Source organism: Alligator sinensis, unplaced genomic scaffold (assembly GCF_000455745.1).
Source record: "Alligator sinensis unplaced genomic scaffold, ASM45574v1 scaffold445_2, whole genome shotgun sequence".
NCBI lineage: Eukaryota > Metazoa > Chordata > Crocodylia > Alligatoridae > Alligator > Alligator sinensis.
The window spans coordinates 1,549,507-1,577,341 of NW_005842081.1; the positions used below are offsets into that span (position 1 = coordinate 1,549,507).

A 27,835-nucleotide genomic window follows, 5' to 3' on the forward strand; every position below is an offset into this window, starting at 1 on the left:
AGCATTCTCCTGCTTCTCTTGCCAGTTTACTATATATGATCTTGCAGGCCTCCAAAACAGCAGCTTTTCATGAAAGGATTTTTGCAAGGAAAACTCCGAAAGCTGCTTTCTTGAAAAGTGTGGTCGGCTGGTTCCCAAGAGGCTATGCGGCCTAAAGAAATAAGCCACAGGGATGGGAGCCCAGAACTCCCACTAACTGGCCTTAATAGTACTTCACGCTCCACAGACAGCACTTAGACCTTACAGCGCTCCTGAAATATCATTAGTTCCTATCTTGCCGAGGTGGAATCCGAGGGGAAAAGAAGCAAAGGATCTCTGCCTCCAAATTTCTGTCAGCTCACAAAAAACCACTAAAAACTGGCATATATGGTTCCCTCCCCAGGTTGCTACAAATCTTTCATCCAGCTTGTCCTGAGCTATGCCCGTGAGAAACCAACCAGCCCGTGGTAAATTGAGTGTCAAGCATTTGTTCCAAGTGGGTCCAAAAGACACCAGCATCAAAACTTTCTTTAACTTCTGGAATTTAGGCACGTGAGATCTTTACGCTAAGATGTAAAATAAGTGGCTGGATTTTTCAATGCCTCTGTCTGCCTTGGAGTTGGGGGCTTAGGCTCCTGGGTTGGAATACCTTGGCTCAAGGCTTTATGTTTGCAGGTATCTCAAAAGCCCCCCTACAATTTTCTTTTCCTCCACTTCTGGCCAAGAGCAGATGAGCTCTGGCCCCCATGGAGCCTGTTCATCTCTGCCCCTCCGTGAGCTTCAGTCGGTTGCTGTTTCAAGGCGGCTGAGCGGAGAAGGAAGCAGCTTCTGGACTTTAAAGCTGGTGCTTAAGAGAGTCTTTTGGGTGCTGAGCAGAGCCTTGTTCGGGTCTTTAGCCCGCGGCATGTTTACAGGGTGACCTCTCCTTCTTTCTTCTATGGCTGCCACAAACTCTGCCATAGGAGCACGTCAGGGTGGAAGGAACTACAGATGACAGCAGGGACCCCAGGAGGTCCTGGGATGGAGGGGAGGATTATACCTCAGTTTCTTTTGGCATCTGATTCACTTAAATATCACCATTATTTGGATAGGTGGGCAAAGGAAAGCCAGACCTAAAACCTCCCTCCCCAAAAATGTTTTGAAAGCTGCCCCCTGCTTAACCACACACACACAGCCCAGACAAAAATGAAAATAAGCCCTTGAACGTGTTTATTGATTTGTACTGACTCCAATGTGTGCATTATTTAGTGAAGAAATAAGTCGATGTTTTTGACTCATTTTTTATTTATAGCTGTGTTAGTAGGTGTGGGTTGAAGAAGGAATTTTGAACGAGAGGTTGGTGGGCTCCTCGATCAGCTCAAGCAAGAAGCTCTTCATGGGTGGGTGGGAAACCACAGAGCCGGTCTTTGGAGGAACAGACAGATGGTTGAGACTGGCACCAGTCGCTGAGGAAAAGGGGCTGGGGCCCACCTTCGGTGGGAAGGAGGTTTTTGTGACTAGAGGGAAGCTCGGGAGCTCCCAGCTCTCCCACTGGCTTCTTGTGTGACCTTGGATCGGTCGGCTGGTCTCTGTGACACAGTTCCCCGTTGTACAGATGGGGACAATAAAGGAAACGTTTCTTGCATCCCGTGCTTCTTGATTTCAGATCTTTGGGGTGAGGGCTGCTTCGCCTGATATAGTTGTTCACAATACGTTGTGTGGAGCATGCTCGGCTCTGATGGTTAGCGCTTCTGGCACTGCCACAATACAAAATAATAAACTGTCTGTAATCGTGCATGATGGTCCAGGGCAACAGGCTGTGACTGACCCTGGTTACTAGGAGCTATCTATCCATCTTGAGTAAGATACTTTAGTAAATGGAATGTGTTAGTCCTGGCAAAAAAATGCTTGAAATCTTTTTAGGTACCCTCAAAATATGTGTAAATGTTTAAAGTGGGTGTTTTTCCCAAATGAATAGTAAATTGGAGTTAGACCAGCTCTGCACTCTTCTCAGGAATTATGTCACCCGCTACCCAAAGGCAGCCGTCTTCGACAGTGAAAGGTAACACATTTTCACAATGCAGCGCAATACTTACTGTACACCAACAACCTCATTAAATTAAAGCTTGGGAATTGTACCTACAAAGTTGTGGTAAACCCAGCTGTCATCCACAAGATGATCAGATCCTGCTGTTTTTTGCAGTTTGGGTAGGAAAGCAAATATGAAAACTAGTTTTTTCTACTGAGCACAACTTCCATTTTTGTTCATATTGTGGGGGTACAACTTATATCTGCCACCCCCAGAGGTGATTACATCCCAGGTGTCTATCTTAGGTACAAATAAAATGTCCGGGAACATGGTTATGACACAGTTCTTTAACCTAGGTACAACAAAGCTATAGCTTGGTGTTATAGTGACTGAGATCTTGGACAAAGTTACCATTGACTTCAGTAATGGAAGAACAGGTCTATAATCTGTACGAGTGTCTTACCTGACTACGTCTGTAACTGGGTAAAAGTCTTTGCACGTCTAAAGGGACATCAGCACAACCATATTGTAATTCAGGTAGTAGATAGCTTTACTTGAGTTAGCACAGGTCAGCAATAAGAGTAGAGACATGGTGGGAAGGACTTTTAGCGTGGATTAGCAACTCACGTAGGTACATGAAGCCTGTTGTGGGCTGCTGTAGTCTGCGCTGAATTCCATCTTGCTTGCCACCCTGTCTTCATTGTTCTTACCCATGCCAGCTAGGCTTGTGCAGTAGGTCTATTCACACAAGCACTGCAGTCTCACCTTTGTGTTGACACAACCTAAACTAAATTGCTTGATCAGGTTAGGGGCACACTTCATTTTATAGTGTGGAGGGGCGCCAAGTAGCATTATTTCACAAATAACTTGCAAGAAAACTTGGGTCTCTGCGTCACTCTCTAAACGTGGAGGGTACTAATCCAGTGGGAGCCAACCTTTTTGGCAGGTGTGCCACAAATTAGCCGCACATCATCCGTGAGTGCCACTCCGGTCCCCTTCCCCTGCCCGATTTAGCCCTTTCTGTTTCCTGGCCTGTGCTCCCTGCTTCATCTCCTGCTTTGCTTCCTGCCCTATCTTTTGCTGTGCTGCCTTTCGCCTCACTTATCTCCCGTGTGCTGTTACCATCCTGGGCTGATCCATGTACCAAGTCCTCTGTTTTGGTTTTATTCCTACAAATCTCTCCCTGAAATCAGAAGGGAGGACCTTGGGATTTGGCCCCATAAACATAACTGTAGTTTGTATTCAGAAGTTGAAGGGCAAGAGTGTCCATGCAGCTCAAGAATTGTATTAGGAATGAAGAGGTATGGGTATGGTTTTAGCTTTATAGCAAACACTTCTCATGGAAGTGGGCAAACTTCTTAATCTTTCTCTGCCTGTTCATATTTAAAATGGAAGCAAATACTTTTTTCCTCTCTCCTTGGACTTTTCTATTTAGACTGCACATTCATTGGGACAGAGACCAGCTCTTAACGTATTGTGCAATACCAAGGAAAAAGGAGCATTTATCTCTTGTTGGGGCTTCTCTGTGCTAATGCAATACAAATAGTGCATCATTTCCTAACTGAATGAAGGTGGGGGATGGTTTTGATGTGCTCATTCTCAAATGTTGCACAGGAGGTGGACTGTTGTGTTGTTTTGGGGTTATTTTTAGAATCGGCAATTTTAGGCCAAGTACAGACATTACACTTTTAGCGGCATAAGTGATCGGAAACCAGTCAATATCCATAACAAAACGAGAGTTTGGCACGCACAGACTGGTTGAAAAATGGTGGAACCCAGTCTAAGATTTGCCCCCTCCACCACCGTCCCTACCCAGCAAAGGGCAAACGTGTTCTCTTTGCTGCCGATCTAAACTACACCACTTACAGAAAACCATGTAACAGATTTCCTTCCTCAGGCATTTTGAATGTCTGTACCTAGCTTTAGGGGGATGTTCAGTGATTGAAAACTTTGAAAAAAGGGAGAGAAAAGTTCTAAAAATCCATGGAGGAAACACCAGATGTCTTTCATATAGAGAGGTACCCCCACTTTTAAAGAAGTTCTTAAACACCTAAAACAGCCTAAAAACGTCTCTCATCACACAGACAAAACAGACTTCTGTTTTACTCCAGGGCATAAAAAATTACCATCTTGGAAAGTGTGTTTCCTCATGGAAGCATTACAGGAGTTTGGAACAGAGGTGCTAAATGTAGCTTTTTTGTAGCCTAATACACAATTTGGGGTTGATATGTAAAAAGATGATCATTTGGTACCACTGAAATTGTTTTTGGCGGGGTGGGAGCAGACACGCATGACTTCCTTGGACTCTGTCTTAATTTATTACGTGCAGTTAGAGACCCACTGTAATAGATACAGTTACACAAGACTATTAAAAGATCAGCTTTGTTGAACTTGATGCCCTGCTGCTGGAAATGATAAAATGCAACATTTGGATAGGATTTGTGTGTGTGTTCTTAGCCAATAAGTTCTAAGAAGTTAGGAATTGTTTTCCAAGTTTGTTTTCTATAGCTTCATGACTTAATAACAATAAAGAACGAAGTGTATTCCCTAAAACCTATGGATCGTAATATTTGCATGCAGCAAAGCGGAACTTCCACAGAAACAGAAAAATCAAACAAGCTGAAAACATCCTCAGGTTGATTCAACAAAGCAGCAAATATACCTTTTAGAGATTTAAAAGGAAAGAAGCAACTCTTGAAGCCCACTTTTCATCTACAATATCTAAAAGCTGTGTTTGCTCATGCTGAGGGCTGAGACCAGTGCCTTGCACATGGCAGGAATGTACCACTTGGATTCTCATGCGTTTTAGAGCTTGGCTCCATGAGATCTGACTAGGTTAAAATGGATAGTTACATTTGGATAAAACAACTGCACGCACTTCCTCTGCCAGAGGAAGGGTGTTTGTACCTGAAAGCTTGCAAAGAAGAATTTTTCCATCTATTTGAGTTGGTCTAATAAAAGATACCAGATTTACCCAAAGAACCTTGTCCGTCTATGTCCTTAGACCAACACGGCTACAACCTACATCCCTAGTTACATCTGAGAACTTGGTGATATGCCATTGAAGGGAAGATTGGAGATTACAGTCAGATGTCACCAAGTTGGGTGACTGGCACTTGAGCACTAAAGGCCTGGAAGTGCTGAGCGCTCCCAGTTCCTATCCGTAACTCTAGGAGTTGTTCAAAATCAAGCTGCTTGTTGAGATGTCTGTGTGTGAACTTGGGTGCTTATCTCTTACGTTTTGTTAAGTCTGGGCTTTGCATTTACTACGTGTACACGGAAAATACCTCAGACCCGCCCTTTTTATGTTGTTGAACGTGATTAGGAAAAAAGATTGAGCCCTGAAGCTAGTTGCTGAGAGATCATCTTTTGGACAAAGAAACTTTGGGAAAGGCCAGCTTATATAATTCTGGCAAAATAATTGATTAAAAAAGCAATTTTTTTTGTTTCATTCTCCAAACTTGATCCAAAATACACCCCAAAGTAAGCAGAAACAGTCCACAAAAGTAAACGCCCAAAACGTTGCTTATTAGGACTCTACGCTCTCCTAATAAGCAACTTTCTTTTTAAGTGGACGTAGTTAACTGCATAAAAGGCAATTGATAGTCTCATAAACAAATACCAAGCATTAAGTCCTAATCTCCATATAGAAGAGTTTGACCCCCTTATTTTTATGGAAGGCAAAGGTACGCGGAGGAAACGGGGCCAGCAGTTTGAGGTTTAATGCTTATTAAAGTTTTAGTGGGTGGGAAAATTCAATCAATAAATTTTGTTTAATGCCCTGACACTGGTGTTAGCTTTCACTAGCTGCACTGGAAAGTAGTTTTCATTTTGAAACTAGGACACTCGTAGTTGGAATGACAATTAATGTCGAGTGAATATGGTCCCAGTTGGAAGCCGATTTTTGAATAGAATGAAAACTCCCCCCACCCCTAAACATTGGCTCCAGAGTGCAGTAGCTTCCGTTTTTAATTAGCAGGCCAGGCAAAATTTAGCTCATTGTGTCTTTCTGCTCCTTTGGTCCAGTGGATAGCTTGGATTTCTCCATCTTGCTGTCATGAGGCTGTTCTTTTTATTTTGCTTGGTTTTGGTGCAGGGTCTTTCAGGATGCTTTAGGATTAAACTCATTGTTCTGGGGTATTTACAGCCAGCTGCCTGCATTAACTGAAGATTAGAGGAGTGCGCATTAAAAGTGCAAGAAAATTGAGAGGAACTAGGATTTGGTATCTGCATAGCTGTGAATCGAAGGGGAAAAGTTGGGACTGTATGACAAATATTTCTAATGTCATGTGATCTCAAAGCAGACTCCGTAAAGCATCGCAAGCAACTGTCCAGCCAGGCTAGGAGTGATTTAAAGAAACTCAAGTTAGAGCTCTGATTTTTTTTTTCTTTCCTTCCTTTTTCTTTTTCACGTTTCAGTAACTGTCTTGAAAGTAAAACCTAAACCAAAACTTTTCAATTCAGGCCCAGTGAACTATGTCCTGTTTAAGTAATCATCTGATAATTTATGCATGGACATTTAAATAATGATGAGTATTATGTAGATATTAAGTAATTATCAAACACCCCTCTGAGGTACGTAGCGTGGAAGATAAGAGGTGATCATTGTGTGTTTCCAAAGAAGACATGGGCATTAAGGGTAGGAATCCACCTCCCCCCACTCCCCGGAAATCTTTGCACCATTTGCCTTTGTTAGACTGTCCTGTGTGTGGTGCTTGAGCTAGTATTTTAACCTTGTTATAAAAATTACGAAGATGCTTATTCTTCCCTCTCCACGTCCCCTCGAGCTACTGGATTATTTAAATTCCTTCAACTCTTTATAGTCTTCTCAGGAATCTAGCAGCTTTCCTCTGTAAAAAGCCAGGCATGTGTGCTGACCCAGCAAAGGGAGTAAGGATATTGCAGCTGTGGTTAGGGCTTAGTTAGTACCATGTGCCGAGAAACATGCATTCTCCTATTGCCTCTGCAGTTGACTTCCTTAGTGACCTTTGGCACGTTACTTAAGGCTCAATCCACAAAGTGTCCATTAACTTCAGCAGTGAGTCTCTCTCTCTATCCCAGTATCCTCTCCTGTCTTACGTGACTATATCTAATTCATGATAGTGTCACGTGCTTTAACCTGGTAAGTGCTCGAAGGAGCGTGGAGATTTTTTAGAATTACAAATACAAATCACTAATGCTGCAGTGTTTTGATAGCCTCATGTGCAAGAAATAGTCATTTTAAGAACAGGAGACTGGTTGATGCTGTCTTTTTAAGCAGCTCTGCCTGCCTGCCTAGCAGTAATCTCTCTTGAGAGCAGCAGACCAGTCCGTTTCACTTCTGTCGCTTTGCTGCTCTACCTTTTCATTTGCAGCACCGTAAATGGCTTGCATCTTCAGGAGAGATCTTATGCATACAACCCATATATTCCTGACAGCCCTAGGGCTGCAGCATTGGCCGAAGTGTAGCCTGGAGTTTTCAAATGGAGCTCAACCTACCCTCCATCCCCTTTAACAGGCTGTGAGAGGTGTAAATCCCTGTGTACATTTTAGGCTGAGCTGCCTTCCACTCAATATGTTGTATCCCGGGACCTGCGGTTTCCACGAACACATTTGAGCAACTGGATTTTGCAAGCCTGAAACTGGGTAAGATGTGGGCATCTCACAACTTCCTCTGTTTGCTGTGAAGGGCGGGAAAATTCCTCTGCTATCTTCTGTTTTCTTGCTTTCTTTTAATTATTACCCTTTCCTGTTCTTGATTATTAAGAAACCACGTTAGCAGATACGGATAGGATGTTGTTCAGCTTCGTTTGAGGACTCCCGCGTTAGGAAATGAATGCGACCACGTGAGAGCTGTGCTGTGTCATCAGATTTTGAGTACAACAGCCACGCTGATTGTGACCCCTGGCTTTAAAGGCACAAACTCTGAGCCGAATTCTCTGCGCCGTTCTGGACATCAGAATCTCGAGAATATTTAAATGCTACCCGTAAACACTTAGCTGTAACCCCTTCAGTCTCGTGAAATAGGTTTGCATGTCTGGATGAGAAAAGAGAGTGCACGTGAGCCACAATATAACCGGTGTAAACATATTATCTGATTTCTTCCCTGACCTGGTATCTGAGTTAGGTGACTTAAGAAAATACTCCATTAAAAAAGAATACGGTGGAATCCTGATGAATCCTGTTTTCTACTTGGTTGATGAAACAGAAAGCTAATTGCCAGTAGTAAATCCATTCAAAGGAAGGCTGGAGGGAGGGAGAAAAGTTAATATTACTCCTTGAATGCCATTTAATCTCTGAAACCTTTCATGCAGATGTAAATTAGGATTTGCACAACAGAGAGTCAACAGTTGCTGGGTAGATAAGGCAGATTTGTAACATCTGCTTTTTTCATTCTCGAAGTTCTTCCAAGTCAGTATGGCTCTATCCAATCTAAACATTACATTTCCCTCCCTTTAGATCCTTGTTTTCTCTATAAACTATAAAGGAACAAAATCTGCTTAGACTTTTTAGTAAAGAATTTAATTAAAAAAAAAAGATAGTATTTTTCTTCTGGTCAACTAATCTAAATACGGTGGTGATCAGAAGATGGCAGTTTATCTGTTTGCTCTCCCCCCTAACTCCTTTGGAAGAAACTTAAACTGGAAACAGTTCCAGATTATGGAGGCCACAGTAGTTATAAACTGTCTATACTGCATTACCTCTCATTATGAGAGGTATTGCAGTCTAAACTAGGGGTACACTGATAAAGATTTTTTTGGTCGATAATGATGGCCGATTTATTAACCATCCCTATCGGCTGATACCAGTCTGATAGCCGATATGCAGCCCGGCAGTGTGGAGAGCAGCGTCCAACCAGTAAGTCTGTAGGGGGGAAGACGTGGGGAGGCAGATAGAGGCCCCCACTGTGGGGTGGGGAGTGGGGCAGTGGTTGGTGCTGCCGAGTCGGGGTGAGGCGGGATGCGACATGGATCAACGGGTGGCTCATCTAGGGAATGCAGGGGAGCAGGGCTTGCTGCCGCTGCTCACACCCCAGGGGGAGGCACGGGGGGCATGTGCAGCAGCAGTGCTGGGTGGGGACTACAGCGAATTTTGGGGTGGCTGTAGCCCACCCCATAGCCCCCCCACCCAGCGCCCCCACCACCCAGCCCACCGCTGCATGGCCCACCCTACCCGCCCCAAGCACAGCCCTGGCTCAGCCCTCCCACCAGAAAGAGGTTGGCACAGCCCCTGGCTCCGAGCTCGCAGCAGCAGGCTGCCCTCGCCCCAGGCACAAACCCGGGAGCACGTGCATCCTATGTTTCCTCCTGGGGCGTGCACAGCGGCAGGGAGCTGCCCCCCCCACTTCCCTCCATGGCTCTGTCTCATGCCCTTCCCTGCCCCAGCTGGGCAGTGCCTGCCCCAGCCCCACTCCCTCGCTTGCCATGGGGGCCTCAATCTGCCCCGCCATGCCTCTCTCTTCCCCCATGCCCCTTCCTCCTGCCCTCCCACAGACTTACCACCTGGACGCTGCTCTCCAAACTGCCAGCCCACGTTCCTGGCCGCATGCATGCTGCAACTGCGCACATGCACTCAGCATTTTTTGGTGACAGTATCAGCTACACCAGCCAAAAAAAGCTGATTGCCAATAAATGTCAATTTTTCTTTTATTGTTGCCGATCTGGTATGGGCTGATATATCAATGTGCCTCTAGTATAAACTGGGATCGTTTGATCTCAGCATATTCCTGCACAGAGCAGTGGGGTTGGACTCAGTGATCATTCAAGGTCCATTCCAGCCCTTAATTTCTATGATTATTTTGACATTGATTTTAAGCCTTTTCAAAGCAAGGCAAAATGAAGCAAAAACCCCCACTGTAGATGAAAGATCAAATTATTTCTCCAGAAAACTAATATCCACGTATTTTCAAACTTGGTTTCAACAGGTCAGGCTCCTGCATTCATGGTTTAGGCACGTATCTAAGTGACCTTGCTTTCCAAAGTGCTGGGAACCCCTCTGCCCCCACTCTCCTCGGCTCCCATGGAAGTCGTGGGTGCCCACTGTTTTCAAAAAGTGATTTACATCAGTCCTGCTCTCTTTGCCTGTGAAAACCAGAGGACTAGTCACATAATTTAAATGACCAATTAATTTTGTGAGTGTTGCCCTACATCATTTAAAGAATCGCCTTCATGTTTCATCCACAGTCTACCTTAAGGGTCTTCGCCCTCACCCTCTAAGCCTCAGAATGGACTTCAGAATAACGCTAAGCTATTAACACAATTAGTTCCTACAGTAGTCCTCTAAATTAATCCACATCCTGATGGCATTGTTATCCTAAAGGGAAGACACTGGGGTTTTTATTTCTTGGGCTAACACTGGTTATGGCGTGCCATTGTGGAATAGTGATCCGGGCGTATTGGTATCAGTATTTTGATTTCCTTCTCTGTCGTGTCTCCCTTCCCCCCCCCGGTCAAATATCCCTCAAAGAAAATATATAATCTTGTTGTGTGATTTCTAGACGCACATCAGCACAGTTATGTAGTCATTCTACTAAATCTGCGATGTTGGGTTCAGCACAGCATCCCTGTTTAATTAGTATTACCATGCCAAGTCTATATAACGTTTTATCTATAGAATGATCTGTATATGGCTGGGGAGCACTATTTGGGCTGTGCCCTCGTGGATCTCAGCTGAGCTGAGCTCATCGGAGTCCCACTGGCTTCAAGAGGAGACAACACTGAGCAAAAGTTGTTAAGACGGGAAGGGGAGTCATGTTAGAAGTGGAGAATCTAGAGCTGGAGAGCATCCTGGGGTGATCTTGTCATGATAATCCTGACAGCACTTTGTGATATTAAACACAAACTGGCTACCGTGGATCAACTCCCTCACCCAATAAAAGGGCCATTTCTCTAACCTTATCTTTTACTGGCTAGATCCGTGCCTTCATGTACAAGCAATCCCAGGATCTTAACCCTAACTGCTTGCTCATGTTTCCACCTCCCTTCTGTTTTTTTGTTATTACTCGTAATGCTAAATTGGGATTGGGAGCTGCTTGGGCGCAGGATGCATGTCTTCTGTATTGTGTGAAGTGCTTTGCACGCTTTGGTCACTCCTTAACAAACTCCATGACTCAGTTTCTCCTTACTGACATCACTGTGCCATGCTCGGGATGTGGCACTGTGCTTATCTTGTGATCCTGGGTTTGTCCAAAAGCCTTGCTCTCGGGGAAAGTGTGGTTAGATCAAGTTTCCTACAGGTGGAGGGAGGGAGGGAGTTAACCAGAGCACAGCGAGGTGGTGCCAGAGGCTGCCTGGCTCTGATCTCTTTGATTACGATTTTACAGACTTCAGTAGAGTTATTTCTCACTGGGAACCAGCCTAACAAACTGAACTCATTGACTCCGTTTTCAGCTTTATCTGGGCTTTGCTGGGGTGGTGGGGAGTCAGAGTCGGCTGAGGCTTCCTGATCCAGGAGTGGGTCAGAGCTGCTCCAAACTCTGCCAGCTAGGGTTTTGCTGGAGAAAAATGGTGCTCTGGCCACAGTCCTAAGGAGAACCCCACGCATACCCCAGATCATGGCATACTTTGCATCATGCATCTGAGGCCTCCTTACCTGGGGAGGTCTGGTCTGCTGTGTCCCAGAGGAGCTGGCATGAGCCTTGGCACTGAGTCTCCTCGTGTCGTTCAGCAGAGCCAGAGGCATCCGTACAATCTGATCCCGGTTCCCAGAGGCTGAGCACAAATGAACTTTAGCAGGAAGGTCCTTCTTGCATGAGTTGCATTTTAGGTGAAAGGTGAATGGAGACGTTTACCATCATTTCAGGTAACCGGTTTTGTTCTTTACAGTACTGAAGTAATCAAATACTTTGATAAGACTAGGAGTCGACCAGTTGCAAGGACAGTCTGAAATGCATGACTTATGACAATAGGGCCGATTCATCCAGTGTCACAGTACAGTTACACCAGAGATCAATCAGGTTTAATACAAAAGTTCTCCCCGCCTTCCACACCCCCCCAGTCCCACATTCAAATGGCTTGTAATCAGTATAGAAAGGAAAATTCAAAGAAATGGTAAAATCAGATGTGACTTTTTGAATCTGTCTTCTGGAATAAAAATATTCTCTGGCCTGTCTTAACAATAGAGTTTGGAAACTGGGGTATTTGATGTGAAGGTTGAAGTGTGTCCCTGTTGCAGTTGAGTATTTTGTCACCTAGAAAGTGATTTGTTTGAATTTGTGTATTGAGGCAAAGCTGTAGATAGATAATTGTTATGACCCCTATTAACACTTCTAGGGAAGTCATCTAAGAGAAGGGAAATCAGGAAAGGTGCTGGAATCGGCTTGTTGCTTGCTGGAAGGAGGATGGAAGAGCCTGAAACTCCAGAGATCTGCCTTTTCTGTCCACCTCTGCTGCTTCTGTATGCTCAACCCACTTAATTTCTCTGTAGCTTGATTTCTCTGCCTCTTGATAGGGTTAACACTTCCTTACCTCGCTGAGGGGTAACACAGGTAAATTACTTGCTATTTGAGGAGTACTGAGATCCTGTGAAGATTAAGAGTCACACTAGTAGGTAAGAAAGTTTGGAAAGGATTTTCTTTACTTCTAGCATTGCACAGTTAGATTCAGCCCTATATGAGTGCAGTGATCTTCCAGTAGAAACAGCATACCAGACTCTTAAGGGAAGTGATGTGATTCTGGGTTGTGACTCCCATATCTCTACCTAATACCTAGTTGCAACAGAATTGGCAGAAAAAAATGTCGGTGCTGCATTATATTGTATGAGGGCATGGTGACAGAGCAATTAAAGTGTCCTGCTGTGGATCTACTGGCATGAGTTCAAACTGTGCTTTGGGTTTTTATTGAAGGCTACCAGCTGTGAGTGTGTATCCTGCCCAGGATGGGCAACCAAAAGTGACCCATTGTGATATTGGTCACACTGCTGTTTGCTGCTGACTTGTATGGCTTAACCACAATAGTTTGAACGGCTGCCTAGCCTGGGACAGATTTTCAACCTTGACTATGTAGTATAAGGCTTAGCTATGAACAAATCCAAAGTAGGAATGGATGCAGTGTCCTTCTCATTGTGCTTAGTAATATTTTTTGTATATTATCTACTTAGTTTTCAGACAGAAAAATATCACCTATAACCACTAGTAAGATTGCCTTGTTCATACTACAGCTGGAAAAACAATTCAAAATGCACCATTTCTGGGTTCAGAGACTTTGGTTCATGAAATAGGTATTCCCAACTGTGCTGCTGCACTTGAGAAAAAGGTTGTCTACATTTTTTTTTTTTTTAATATTGTTTCTAGGGCCATCCCATAATAAAGGTTGATCTGTGAGAATAGCAGGTATTGAATGGAGATGCCAGCGTGCTTGAACAGTGAAACTAAAAGCCACACAAAGTGAATTCTTGCTTTGGATGAGCCAAGCAACTTAGAGATGAAGTATCTTTATCCTTATAAGTGAATGCACACAAAAGCATTTGGAATTGCTGAGCTAGTTGCCCTTCGTTGTAAGAAGCAGTCCTTGATTAGCTCTTGCTGCTTGCCTTTTTTTTTTTTTTTTAATGCTAACCAGTCTCAAAATTGCATCTTTCCTCGAACAGGTTCACTACAAGGTCTTTAGAGCAGTGATAGTGTCACTGCATGAGCTGATCTTCATTAGAAAAGTCTCCTGGTAATTCTTAGCTCATTACTGCTTTGGATAAACTAATAAATGGTGGAATTTTAGTCATATCATGGGACTCTAAAACCTAAATTGCCACCTTTGTAAGAATTTATTAAAGCTTCACTCTCATTAATTCTAGCACTGCTGGCAGGTGGCATAATGGACTACCCTGCCCCTTGCACGAGTTTAATTCTGCAATTAATTTATACCTCTAAAAATATTTGTTTGTAACTGTCTGTGGATTTTTTTTAAAATGCTATAATGTCATTTAGGTCCTAAATTAAGGCCTTTTTGGCAGAGAGAGGGTTTGTTTGTTTTTTTTTAATTTTATACAAATATTTCATGAAAGAGAGAGATTTAAAAAAAATGAAATGAGAATTGTATTTGCTTGGAACTTGCCATTCTCCTGAAGGGAGCATGGTCTTGTTAAAGCATCAGACTGGGCCTCAGGAAATCGGGGTTCATTTTCTATCTATGCCTAAAGGCTTCCCATGTGATCATGATTTAAGCCCAGAACCACAAAGGCATTCAGAACTCTAACTCTTATGACGGCACTTAAATGATTTTGTGGCTTGGCCCTTAATCTTTCTGTACCTGGGTTTCCTCTACTCCATGCTTTGTGGTTCTTGCTTGCGTAGATTTTAAGCTCTGTGTGATGGCAGCTATCTCCCTTGTGCCATTCATCTAGTACAGTGGCGCCCAAGATCTTCATCTTATGAGCTAGATGCGCAGTGCCAGGTCTGGATCTGGCCGATGGCTCCAACAGAGCTGCAGGGAGTTGTGCAGCCCAACCTTGATCGATCCGCCTGGGGCAGAGGCAGGGCAGAGAGACCCTAATCTGGATATGTGAGAGAGGAGAAGCAGAGTGGCCCCGATCTGAACATGTTGGGGGTGAGGGGAGCAGCCCCAATCTGGACACACAAATAACAGTAGTATTTAATATTGTAAGGATGTGCTAGTGGATGACAGTCTGGAAGTAAAAATGAGGGCTTGTCTTATACGGGGACAGTTAGGAAGGGTTATCTAAATTAACCGAAGGTGTAGCGTTAAAGTAGATTAGTTAAACCATATTAAACCCCTGCATGGACACACTTAGTCAAAATTCAATTTAGTTTGATTCACTCTGGGTTTCATCTGGTTTTTAACTAATCTACTTGAAGAGGTAATTTGGATTAATTTTCCTGAGTGGGCCCATGTAGATGAGCCCTGCCTTATTTTTACACTTCCCAAAGTCCTGCCAGCTGGACTTCACAGAAGACCAAAGCAAACCAGAAAAAGAGTCTGTTTGCTATTTCCAACTGATTGAAATGCAAAGTGTCAGCAAACAGCCTGGTTGGGAGGGAAAAGTAAATGAGAAATGTAAAGTTCTCAGTGTTGTGACAGTCTTAGGGCTTGCAAGTAACAGGGTTAAGAATCCTTTTTAAGCCACAGGCCTGAATCATGCCCTTTGTTCCCAAGAGGAGAGCTCCCGGTGTAGGCAAAGAAGAATGGGGCAGGCTGACGGTATTATTCATGCCTCCCTGGACTCCATTTATGCCCTTCCACTCCAGCATTTTGGGGTACTGAAATTTCAGAGTTGAAATTGTGCCTCATGATCTCCAACTGGTCCTGAAGGAACTTTGACCAGGGGTTGCATCATTGACCGCCCAAGCATCATTGACCCCTAGTAGAAGCTGCTAGAGTAGGTGCAACTGAAAAACAAATGGTGGAGAAAGGGTCCCCAGCCCTTGTCTTGAGGGCAGCTTGTTGCTGGTGAGAGGCTCTGATGTTGCTCTTGGCCACAGGAAATTAAGAATTTAAAGCTGAGATTGACAGGAGAGCAAAGTACCAGACTGCTGCAGCTCTTTACTTAGTATTTTTACTCACAACCAGCAAAGGTTGGAGACCACTGCTCTCGCCACGTAGAGCCAGATCTAACACCTCTTCAATGAAAAGACTTGCTTGCTTTAATGTCCATTCATCTGGGTCTGTTTTGCCCATATAAAGGGAATAAAGAAATAAGGCAATGGATCTACAGCTGAAATATCACCTAAAGAATAAGTCAGTAGAAGGAGTTTTATAGGTTGCAGTGGAACAAAGGACTTGGAAATCCATGCATTCTCAGAATATGTGTTGTAGCTGCCTTTTAGTTTGAGTTTTATCAAGAAATAAAATATTGTCTCTTCTCCAAGCACCCAGTTTATCAAAGCATTTAAACACATCCTTAAATTAAGTAAGTGATTCTCAACCAGGGTATGTCAACACATGGGGGCCCATGAGGGCCTTTCAAGGGTGCCACAGAGTGCCTCACAGTGTTGGCACTGTTGGATGTGCAAACATCATTCACAAGATTAAACCCAGGGATTTCAAACAGAAATCTGCAGTGTTTAAAACATTCTGACTGTTGTGATCTTTTGGGGTTCTTTGCAACAGGAGAATTGCTCTATTTTTTCCATAGTAAAAAAATAAGTGAAAACGAGGAGCTGACATTTTTCCAAGAGGTTCTTGAGTCTATTAAGGTTGAAAACGACTGATTTAAGTGTTTTGCTGAAGACAGATTGCTTCCTGATTCAGGTTCCTGGTTTATTTTTTGAACCTGACCCATTAAAACCTGACTTTTTTCAAATCCTTTAAAATAAGGTGAAAAATATCAGCAATGTACTCCTTTTTTAAACCTGCTACTGGGGCATCCACCCAGATACTGAATTAAATCCTTGATGACCACATTCACCTTTTACGTTTGTAAAAATCGTTCTCTGGTTTCATTGGTGTGTTTAGATATACGTGTATTTTTTGTGTTATTTTTTTTGAGGTAGCTAAGTAACTCCATTGAGCTCCAGAGAGAAGGGCAAGGTGCCTTTCGTGCAACCCTCCTCAAAACAAAGCTGTCAGAAATGATGGATGATGGGGCTCTGTCCACAGCCGAAGCCTCAGACCCCAGCTGCTCCCAGTCCAGAGTGTAAAGTCAATTTGTTCTTTTAATAAAGTCTCCCCTAAACATGATTTGTAAAAATGGTTGCTTGCTTTGTCACAAAACACTTTCATTATCACTTTTAAAAAGAAAGGCTTACTTTTCAATGGCAGTTCCATTCAGTTTAGTTTTCATGTAGTCTGGGCTTGTTCCTGTTTGGTCGGTTTATGATACAAAAGCCAAAATACACAAATCTTGATCATTTGGCAAACAGCTTGGGTAAAACTATGTATTTTTCATGGATGAATTGTGCAGCTGCATGGGGTTCGTTTTCTAATGGATTAAATTAGCAAGCGCCTCCATCAAGGTCAATAAACAAAGAACAGTGCCCAGTCCTGCAAGTGTGACTCTGTATTTGGGGCCTGTAGAATTGCAGGCCGGAAACTGGCACCATAGAAAGCATTTTCAGGTTGCGACACAGGCCAGCAAAATTGAGACGAGCAATATATATTTTTTTTTTTAAAGTCATAACTGGCTGGCCCTGTTCCTTTTGCTCAGCAAGGGTGTGTCCAGGGTCTGATGGCAATGTGACATTAACGGATAACATCAAGATGAGAGTTGGTACAAAACGAGTGGAACATTGGATTTTTTAATAAAATTGTTGTTGTTATTTAATGAAAATAATATACTTTTCAGGGAAATATTGAGCGTTCTTTCATTTAAAAAGGCTAAGAAGATTAAAAAATACAAAATATATTGGCCAAAACATGATTTTTTTGGGTAGTTCGGCAATCTTGTCACAGCACGTTATGTCTAACCCATTTTAATTTGGGTTAGACTCCCAGCTAGACTACATCTCCCATCATGCACCATGAGCCAGAATGTCCATGATGTTTCACCTTTGTGCTTTCTCAGATTTTTGGCCAAAATATTTCAGTATTTGAATTTGCACGTATGTTTGTGTTATGTTTTGCTGAGCTGCGATCACAAGACCCAGCTGTAACAGGGCAACTAACTGATTCACTGTTAGGTCCTCATCTAGAGTAGACCAGGCAATGATCTGATCTATTGATGTAACCACACCACAAAACAGATCTAAATCCAGACCTGGACTTCTTTGCGTCTAAAGCTGAGCCAAGACCTGTAGGTTTTCACATGGACCCCTGTGTCTCCTCTCTTGATCATTATTAGTTATTGTTCACTGTGTTACCTTTGTACCCAAGAGCCCGAGTCTTGGACAAGTACCATTGTGGCATGTGCACTACAAATACAGTACAAAAGAGATGGTCCTTGCCTTGAAGAACTGGTCATCCAGGTATGAAACAAGACAGGCAATGGATACAAACAGGTGGGGGAGGGTAGTGTGATAATGTTGGACATACTAAGCCATGGGGGATGAAGTCCTGGTCCTGTTGAAGTTGATGGGAGATTTGCTGTTGATCTCAGCAGGGCTAGAGTTTCACCAGGGTTTCAGTGGCAGGATAGTGACTCTTCCTTTAAATGGTGAAAATCAGGATCAGGATGGGCTCAGCTGAAGTCAGGGCTTGGGGTGGCACTGGTGCTAAGGCTCACGCATGGTTGACAGCTCAGAGGTCACAAGTTTGAGGCCACAGCAGAAACGCTTACGGCGTGGGCCTGTCAGATTCCAGTGAATCTGCAAATTCTGCTAAATACTTCATTGTACAAGGACACACAAAAGGAAATGAAGTAGATCAGCCAGCGCAAAATCTGTTGGGAAATTGAATGCTAGCATTGCAGTGTTCATGTGCCATCCTAGCTTTTGTTAAAAGTGACAGAAGTTAAACGTATACTTGAATATGAGATCTCGCAATTCAAGATTTTTTTTTTCTTTTGTACAGCGGTCTGCAGGAATCATCAGTATGCCACAATACTGTGTCGTGGCTACAAGTAGCTGGTTCTCTGGTGCATGTTCAGCCTTTGTCTGTTTTTTTCTCTAGTGCCCTTCCTTGCTAGATGGTAAAGTGTGATGCAGTGGAGAGCTACTGAGAGGGCAGGTTAAGCTTTAAAACTCACTTTTTTTTTTTTTTTTTTTTTTCTAATGCAGCCTTCTCTTTTGACTGCTCCCTTGGTTTCCTTCACCCACATTGCATTTGCCATCACATCACACTGCATTCCTGGAACCACCTTTCCATTAATGTCCATCCAGTTCCCTCCCTTTCACAGGTCTTTGAAAAATTTCTATCATAGTAACTACACACAAGTCTGGGTTTGTTCTGCACAGCAGGGAGCCGGCAAGTGGGACTTCCCTCAGTGGTGCACGAGTGCGGGAGCTGCATGTGAGCTTCACAGAGCCCTGCACAGTAGTGGGGGGCCAACCAGGCTGCACTCCTTACCCCCACATGCACTGGGCACTAGTGCCCCAAGTGCCCACACCTGCTGCACCATGGTGGAGGAGGAGGGGAGTGTGTAGGGGGGTCTCTGCAGCTGCCCCCACCCCACACACCCCCGCCTTGCCTCCAAAACCCCTGCACATATCCACACCCCACCATATACGCACCCCAACCACACACAGTATACAAGAGTAAGACTTTATTTTGAGTTATGAAGCAATCATCTCTATAATACACTACACAAACATAAATCATGACAAATAACATTTTTGTAATAAAATTAAAATATTTTATAGTAGGTGTTTGACTTTTAGTGTATGATTTGTTTTTTTTCTGGTTCCAAGATGGCAATCTTCCTCTCCCAAAAGGAGTATTTCCAGAGGCTAAAAGGAGGGACTTCTGGTGGCAAAGGTCAGGAGATGGAGTGGGACCTCTGGTCCCAAGACAAGGGACGGGGCTACCCTTGCAGCCCTTGACAGCTCACCAAAACTCACCAAGTGGCCCTCCAGCCAAAATAATTGCTCGTCCCGCTCTAGTCAGAGAGCAGCAGGAGCAGAGCACAAATAAGTTCCTCTCCTCCATGGGGAGAAATATAGATAATAAAACCCTCTAGGGAGAGGAAGCAGAAAACTCAGAAGTACAGTGGCTTGTAAAGCACTTGGAGGTCAAAGATGTTATGTAAGTGCACAGGGTCAAATTATGTGCCTGTTGAAATTGGTGAGTTCATTGCCATTGACTTTTGTATCTAGAGTAAAATTCTGGTTTCACTGAAGCCCTGGGAGTTACCTTTTAGGGGTAAGAAACATTTAAGTATTCAGGCACTCCACAAATAGTCATCACAAAAGCATCTTATCCAATAAGTTCTTTTTCTTTGTCTTCCTTGTAAAGAAAATTTAATTTAAAATTGGCTTGAGTAACTTTTGTTTTCTTAATTGAAAGAAGAGGAACAGCCCCAGGCCCAATAGCTCATGGATGGAGTTTCAGCTCAGTGAAAATATCTATGGCAGGATTATAAATCTGAGCGAAGCAGGGAAAGACATGATTCTTTTAATGGCTTTGCTGACAGAAAAGCAAAATGCATGTTCCATCCTGTTACGTTTTAGTGGAGACGGGATCTGGCCCAACAATAGGAGTGCGAAGTTGACCCTTGGACTATTGCAACTTGAGGTTCTAGGGCAAGATGCATTAGCATTCACAGTACAGATTGTGGACTTGGTGGCACCAGCTCCGTAGTTGTTTGTTTCACTTAATGCCGCTAACGTTTCAGTGTTTCATCTGTACTAGAACGGTGTTGATTTCATTGACAGTAGCCCAACCAAGCAAAGCAAGCATGGTACGACCTCAAGCCAACACGTGCAAGTGAACCATTAAGAATGTACTTAGTGGCATACTGTAGGCCTCTAGCACGCAAGGGCCAATGCTTGCATTTGCGCCCCAGCCCGCGGCAGATCGCCGAGCAGGGAGGTGCTCAATCGCTAAGCCCAGAAACACTGGCAGCGAAACTGGAAGTTCACTCCCCACCCGAGCACAGCCAGCACCCCACACCAGGCTGGCATCCAGGGGCATGCCCACCCCCCGCCCCACCTCCCCCGTCGGTACACCACTGAATTTACTAGGTCTAAACTGCTCCAAGACAGTGTGGTGCTACCATTGGAACTGGACCCAGTTGGACAATTCAATTCAGTGAAACAAAAATTCTTTGCAAAAATCCTGGTTCATTGACTCGAAAATATGTTCTCAAAACCTCTAGGGTTTGATGAGCATCTGCTGAATCTAGGAACCCTTCTTGGGGATTTCTGAGTGATCTCGCCTTTGGAGCAGGGACATGTGTAGCTCTTTTCAACTGCTCAGTGGAGTTGCTTTTAACAATTCCACTGTTCAGCAGCAAAACTGGCCAGAAAGTCAATTCCACAAAGCAGTTTTCATAGATTCATAGACATTAGGGGCTGGAAGGGACCTCGCAAGATCATCAAGTCCAGCCCTCCTGCCATGGGCAGGAAGTCTGCTGGGGTCAAATGACCCCCACAAACTAAGCATCCAAATGCCATTTGAATGAGTCTGGAGTAGGGGCTTGCACCACCTCTGGGGGGAGTCTGTTCCAGTTGCAGTGTTTGGGAAGCTATTAGTTCACATTAAATTTAAAAAACATTTGATTTTGGTTTGATTCGGACCAAAACCGGATTTTTAAATAAAATATCTGGCAAATTGAAACTTTATTTTTCTAGCCAGCTCTAATTAGAATTCACTGAACCACTGGTGGTCACCCATTCATAGTTTTCATTTCCTGAAGAGTTGGGCATGGTTTTCCCCCCAGTATTCTTGCTTATGAGATCAGATGCCAGAGCTAACATTGTTAGTAGTGCCATTTAGGCTTTTTGGTCATCTGATGCTTCCTTGATCTCTATTTATGTCTATATTTATCTATTTATTTTCTCCCTCACAGAATATCTAAGGAGCGAGACTGCCTTTCTGGAAGAATTGGTGTTTGGAAGTGGAGATACCATTGAACTTTCCTGTAATACCCAGGGCTCTTCTATGTCTGTTTTCTGGTTTAAAGATGGTATTGGGATTGCACCTACCAACAGAACTCACATTGGACAAAAACTGTTGAAGATAATTAACGTGTCATACGATGACTCTGGGCTGTACAGTTGCAAGCCAAGACATTCCAGTGAGGTCCTGGGTAACTTTACAGTCAGAGTAACAGGTAAGTGCTGGACTGCAGATTTTTTTTCTTTTCTTTTTTTAATTGTATTCCTCCAGGTGTTCAAAGAATATAAGAGATGTCATACTGGGTCAAGACCATGGGCCCATCCTGCTCCCAGTGTTTGGTATCTCAGTGATACAGAGTGAATAAGGGGAAAGCCTATCCAGCCTGATCTTCCCATACAGCTTCCAGCATTTAGAGGTCAAGAGGTCTTAATGTGGAGGCTGCAGTGGACTGTTCTGTATTCTTTCTTCTTGCTTTGTAGGCTTCTATTTGAACTCTTAACTCCTAGGAAAGTCAAAGTAGGCCCAAGGAAACCCAATTTTCTGTAATAAATGTTACGAGTCTAGATATAAATACCATGAATGCTGTAGAAATGGTGCTACCCAGGGAAAAACTTAAACTGCTCCGAATGCTTGACAAGCATTTTGAATTGAGTATTTACATAAAGGCACCTCTCTGAGCCTTAAGGAGACTGACCTTTTCTTTCCATATGCATAGGAGAAATCAGTGCCAAAGTCAGGAATAGAACCTAGCAGTCCTACCCACTCTCCCCCTGTCCTAGCAAAGAGATCACATCCATCCTGGCTACACTCATCTAGAAAATCCTGCTTTCACATGCCATTTATCTGAAATCTGGTGCTTCACCTACCAGCCTGAATTGGAACAGAACAAAACTTTCAAACAAACCTGGATCGATAAAAGCTGCTACTGCTGCCGTTCGCTCAACCTTCTCTCACATGGTGAGGACAATGAGGGCTGAACAGGCACACGCTGCTCCAAGGGGCCAAATGATTCTTGCTTATTAATTCCTAAGTCCTTACTTAACTAAGAATGCCCATAATTATAGTACCACTGGACAGGTGGGTGGATAAACATCAATGTTGTCATTGGCTAAGAATGCCAATTAAATAGATTAAAGTCTAAAATGGCAGAAATATCATACATTTTTTTTTTTTTAATGTATGGTTCTAGGCATATTTTCCATTCATCTCTTTTGGAGTTGAATGTAAAGCATATCACAAAACTAAGACCCTGGATAATCTCCAAGTGGATGCTCCAGAAATTTAAGCAACCACTTAAAAAAAATTGTCCCTAAGCTTTTACTGTACATAATTCCTCCCAGAAACCCTCTACTGATAAGAACCCAACTGCATGCCCAAGACATTCACCCCACCCTATGGGGTTTGCCTCAGCAGAAATGTAATATCAGACCAAAGATAAAACCAAAGTGGCTTAACAATAAAAAATGAATTCCCCCCCCCCTCCTTTTTTTTGTTGTTGATTTTCTGCAAGTCTTGACAACCATCTGTTTTTAATTGAGCCTCATTGGAAATGGCTGTGAACATTTCAAGGTCATATCAATTAAATAGTTACAGAAGTATTTGCCTCTTGAAAAGCTTCCTTGAAAGAGGAGTGATTATTGGGGATGGGGAAAATATCCAAGGAACTGCAGATTGTTAGGAATGTTTGTATCTTCTTTTTCAAAAGTGACATTAAAATACTTCTGAGACCAGGGGGCAGCACAAAGGCAGCGAAGGGCAGCTGGTTACACACTCAAAGCGAACCAGCTGCCAGAGCAAAAAGTTGGTAAAGTGAGAAATTGTTTGTAATAGTGGAAAGGCTGATAATCCCCTGCTTTTTTAAAGTTTAAGCCCCCCTTTTTTTCTCCTCTTGGCTAATAATAGCTAATAACTGCTTGAGAACAAGAGGGTAACCTGAACCTGCGTTCTGACAGTATTAGGCGTCTTTGATTCTATTAGCCCACTGTCGTTACCACCAAAGTGCTGATCGTGGGGGGGGTTCCAGCTTTAGCTGTCAGCAACACTGTTTTCAACTTTGAAGCTCCTGCGTTGTGTGATGTTAGTGGCGCCTGTTATATTCACTTACATGTCTTGATAATTATTATTGATTGCTCAGTGGTGGACTCTCTAAGCAGAGTTGTAATTGGAGACGTGCGGTTTACATTCCCACATCTTAAAGGGAACATCAGTGAATGATTATAATTACTTCAATATCTAAATAAATATTGAGTGAGATTTGGGACCACAGTTCTCTGAGTAACACTGATGGAAATCTGAAGTAGCAAACTAGTCGCCCAGGATTTACACTCTAACTAGATAAAACCAGTGGGGACGCATAGTGGGTGCATGTGCACTGCCTGAGAGTGCTGGTGCACCCCCTGACAGGCAGCGCTCCCCGCTTAGGCAATGAGCGGGGCGGGGGCAGGCAGGAGTGCCAGTGCCCACCCCCCTGCAAGTACTGGCCAGGGAGTGGGGGCGCCAGGTGAAGCGCCACTGGCATTTCCAGGAGCACCACTTGCACTTCCCAGTTGGCACAGTTGGCCACAGGAGGACTCCCGGTCTGGGAGATTGGCTGCGGGGGGACCCTCCCCTCCTCCCGGTCGGCGAGATTGGCCATGGGGGACCTCACCCCTGCCCCAGTCACTGACTGGCCACTGGGGGGGGGGCGGGGGGCATGTGCCCCCTTTGACTCAGGTGGCACCAGTTGCCCATGGTAAAACTAGACCCTTTGTATTGGGAGGCTGGAAGGAATTTAGAATAGTTTCTAAACAGAATGACGTCTTTAATAAATGGTGCTAGAATCTGGAAGCAGCGTAGGTCTTGTCTGTCAGGAGATATTAATGATCAGTAGGCACAGAAGTGGATTTTACAGTAAGTCTGCATTAAATTCCAGTTGACTTCTGCTAGTGGACACTAAATGAGATGGCTTACTCCACTTCCAGAGTGGAGTCAATAAACACTATATAGCTTCTCTATGCAAGCAACTATGTGGAGTGTAGAGTAGCTAACGGTGTTAATTCACATCTGAACTGGTTTTGATTTCCCAGCCCTTAATTCTGCTTCCAGGTTTCCATTTGACACTGAAAGTGAGAATCAATGTTTGCACTGGGAAGCATTGGAAATCGGAGAGAGTGCAAGTTTGTTTTTTTTTAACCTAAATTCTGAAACTTTAATTAAAGAATACAGTAATTTATTCATGGAATTTAATGTAACTTATACTTTTGTCCTTAAAACTTGTGGTCCTAGATGTGGCTGCCTCTTAAACATCAGAACACTTACAATTAGAGCTGCCTCAAAATTGATCTTGCTTGCTACTTGCTACTTACTACTTAGTTGTTACCGCAGTCATTTAGTACTTGCATAACCAAGTACTAGTCTAATTGACTGCGCAGTAACAGGTGTTACTACACAGTAGCATCCCAGCACTGGCCTAGTGATGCTTACTGCACGGTAGCTAGTTACTGTTGCGCAGTATGTTCACATCATGGTTTGTGCCCTGTGACGCTACTGCACAGTAGTAATGAGCTACTGCGTAATGAGCATGTCATGTAGGCACAGCCACTGAGGCTTCAGGTTCTGCAATCTTTCCATGCCCAGAGCTGCACGGTCAGTGGGGTTATGGATTCATGGCAAAGGATCCCAGGTCTCTGGCATGTCCTGCAGGTTGGTTTTGTCAAAAGAAAGCATACAGCAACCCAAGACCAAGGCTTTTTTTTTTAAAAAACAAGCACGCCTAAAAGTTAAGCTACTGTGTTCATCTCTAGGTACTTACCTGAGTTCTGTGATTTACAAAAAGAAACATACTGAGTGCCCACAGACTTCACTTCCACGCTCAGCACTTTTAAACAACCAGGTTACCTTATTTAGATATGTAAATATGAGTTTAGACTCCTAATTCCAAACCCCCGCTTCTCACTGTGACTCCTAAAAAGACTCACCATTTTAAGAAAGCAAGATAAGGCTGGTGTGCGTTTTGTTCTGTTCCATTTCATTTCCACCCCTCTCAATGATAACGCACGTCCTGATAAGAGAAGAAAACAGCATCCGCTCTCACTTCTGGTCCAAGTATATAGTATTGAATTAATAATTTGTTCTGTTTCTGGTATACTTTGAAGTATGTAAGTATCACTGCAATCCCATATGGTAAAATAAGGGTAACCAAATATCATGCTTCAAGGCACAGGATCAGGAAGGATTTTACTCATTTCCACTCTCTTTATGGTAGACATTTTGCTATGTTCTTGCCTTCATCAGGAACTATAGCAAATACTGCCTAACAGGAACATTTAAATGGATGCTTAGCTCTCAGGAAATCCCATGGGATTTCAGCATGTGCTTAAGGTGACATGCCTGCTTAAATGCTTTTGCTGAATCTGGGCCAAAAACAGGATGCAGGGCATGATGCAGCAGTAACCTAGTGCATTACAGCAACATGTTCCTAATTCATTTTTCTGGTGACTATTTCTGACACTCTCTTCAGGTTCTGCAGAGAAGCTTTTTTTTTGTTTGTTTTTTAACATCATAAAGCTCAGCTCTACAGGCAACAATAGAAAACTTGCAAGAGTTCATCTTGGAATGAAGGCTGTTCAACCTGACTTGACCTAACCCAGATGGATTACACTTCTGGCCTCACAATGAACATTCATAAAATTTCCTGCTTTGTGGAGTATAATGCCAACTCTTAAACAGTCGTAGCAAAATATAAGAGTAGCTGCATAGATAGTGTCATGCCATTTTGTTAATGCTTACTGGAGATTATGAAAAACATATGTTAACTACAGTTTAAAAAATTAACATTAACTCATACAAAGCTTGGTGGGCTCTACAGAGTAGTTAGTGCGGGAGGGGAGAGGGGACATGAGACATCATTGCAGGCAACTCCAAAAATGTAAACAAGATGCTAGACAGTGTTAAAGCGACTATATTATAATATCATCATGCAGTTATATGATAGCAGTATGTTCCCAGTCTGTGATAAATAGGGTTCAGTTTTGGTCTCAGAAGAAGATACACTTCTGCATAAAGGATACAGCCAAAAAAGAAAAAGTCCAGGAGTCCAGGAAATTTCCTACAGGTTTGGAAAAGTTTCTGCATGAGACGCTCCATCTACACGTGTAGAAAAAGGCACAATGAGATCTAATGCACGATCCACACAGTCAGACCTCCTGCCTTACTGCACAGGAGGTATGATTGTGGGTTTGCCGAATCCTAACAAGAAGCAAGTTCCCACAGCTGGGAGATGGGCTTTCCAGTAGCTGCAGAGGCTGGAAGCTGGCAGCATCTGCAGTCTCCTAGCCCCAGGGCTCCATGCATCCCTGGGGCTGAGAGATCACATCCAGGCCCCAGGTGGATCCACCCAGAGTCCCCTTAGTTGGGGGAATCCCAGCCTCAGGGGAGATCCTGCTACACATGCAAAATAAAGCTAAATAGCAACCAGCTATAAAGTGAGTACACATTTTCAAGGTCGAACTTTATAGCTGATTGTAACTTTTTATGACACAAGTAATTTGCACGTGTAGCATAAGTAATTTGCACAAGGTAATGTGCAATTAACTGGTTAATTCATGTAACGTATAGAGGGAGCCAGAGATGTCAAACGTGTCAGACTGTGTAGCTTAGAAAGAAGATAAGAAGAAAGGGCATCAACAACAGAAATGTGTTAAATTAAAGGGATGATACAGAAGTGGTGAATTAGGAACTCCCCTTTGGCTTTTGAGACCTAATGAAAAGGCGAAAGCTTTAAAACAGCCAAAAGGAAATATTTGATTATCTGAAAAGAATCCTTCCCTTTCAGTAAGCTATTCCATTACAGAGCAGGTTTACCTCTTAGGTAATGTATGAACGTATGGTATTCAGTTAAGTCTTTGTGGTTGCAGTGGCAAGGGTACTGGCAGTGCCCTCATTGTCCCCACTTTTATCTATGCGTATTGCAAGGGGTTCCTGGTGTTCGTGGATTTGTGCCTGGTAGTTGTTGGTGAGGGTTTGAAGGGGTGATTTTGGGGAACCTGGACACACAGCTACCTTCAGCCGCAGGGGATTGGACCACATGGCCCTGTTGGTCACCACAGAGCAGATTGGTCGGCTCCAATGCAGCCGTCCTGCGTGACCAGGGGGGACAGCAGTGCCGCACAAGCCCCAGAGCTATGGGGTAGCAGGGGGCAGTGGCTCCATCTGGTGAGCCAGTCTGACTCCCCATTGTGCTGCAACACTTCTGTTTGGGGCTTGGTAGTGTCTAGTATCAGAGCTAAGGAGCTGCTCCATATGACATGCAACCTGTCCAAAGTCATCTGGACTGTAGTAGTAATAGTAGTAATAGCAGTGGCAACTGCTGTATTATGTTACGTGCTTCTGTGCAAAGGTTTTGGCCAATGGGTCTATCCTGAATGGAGCCCCTGGCTGTCACTGTAGCCTCCCCACAAGCCCGTTCCCTGTGTTGTGACAGAGCAGGGCTCATCACCGTGCAGGAATG

General features: G+C 43.7%; 1 protein-coding gene across 2 annotated transcripts in view; it reads left to right on the forward strand.

Moving 5' to 3' along the window:
• Positions 1-21,299: 21,299 nt before the first annotated feature.
• FGFR3 (fibroblast growth factor receptor 3) overlaps positions 21,300-27,835 on the forward strand; it is a 53,731-nt gene continuing 47,195 nt past the window's right edge. For both annotated transcript variants that reach the window (XM_025204446.1, XM_025204447.1), the window contains exon 1: positions 21,300-21,562. In XM_025204446.1, coding sequence (XP_025060231.1) covers positions 21,391-21,562 — 172 coding nt within the window. In that variant the 5' untranslated portion in view covers positions 21,300-21,390. The remainder of the gene's footprint in view (positions 21,563-27,835) is intronic.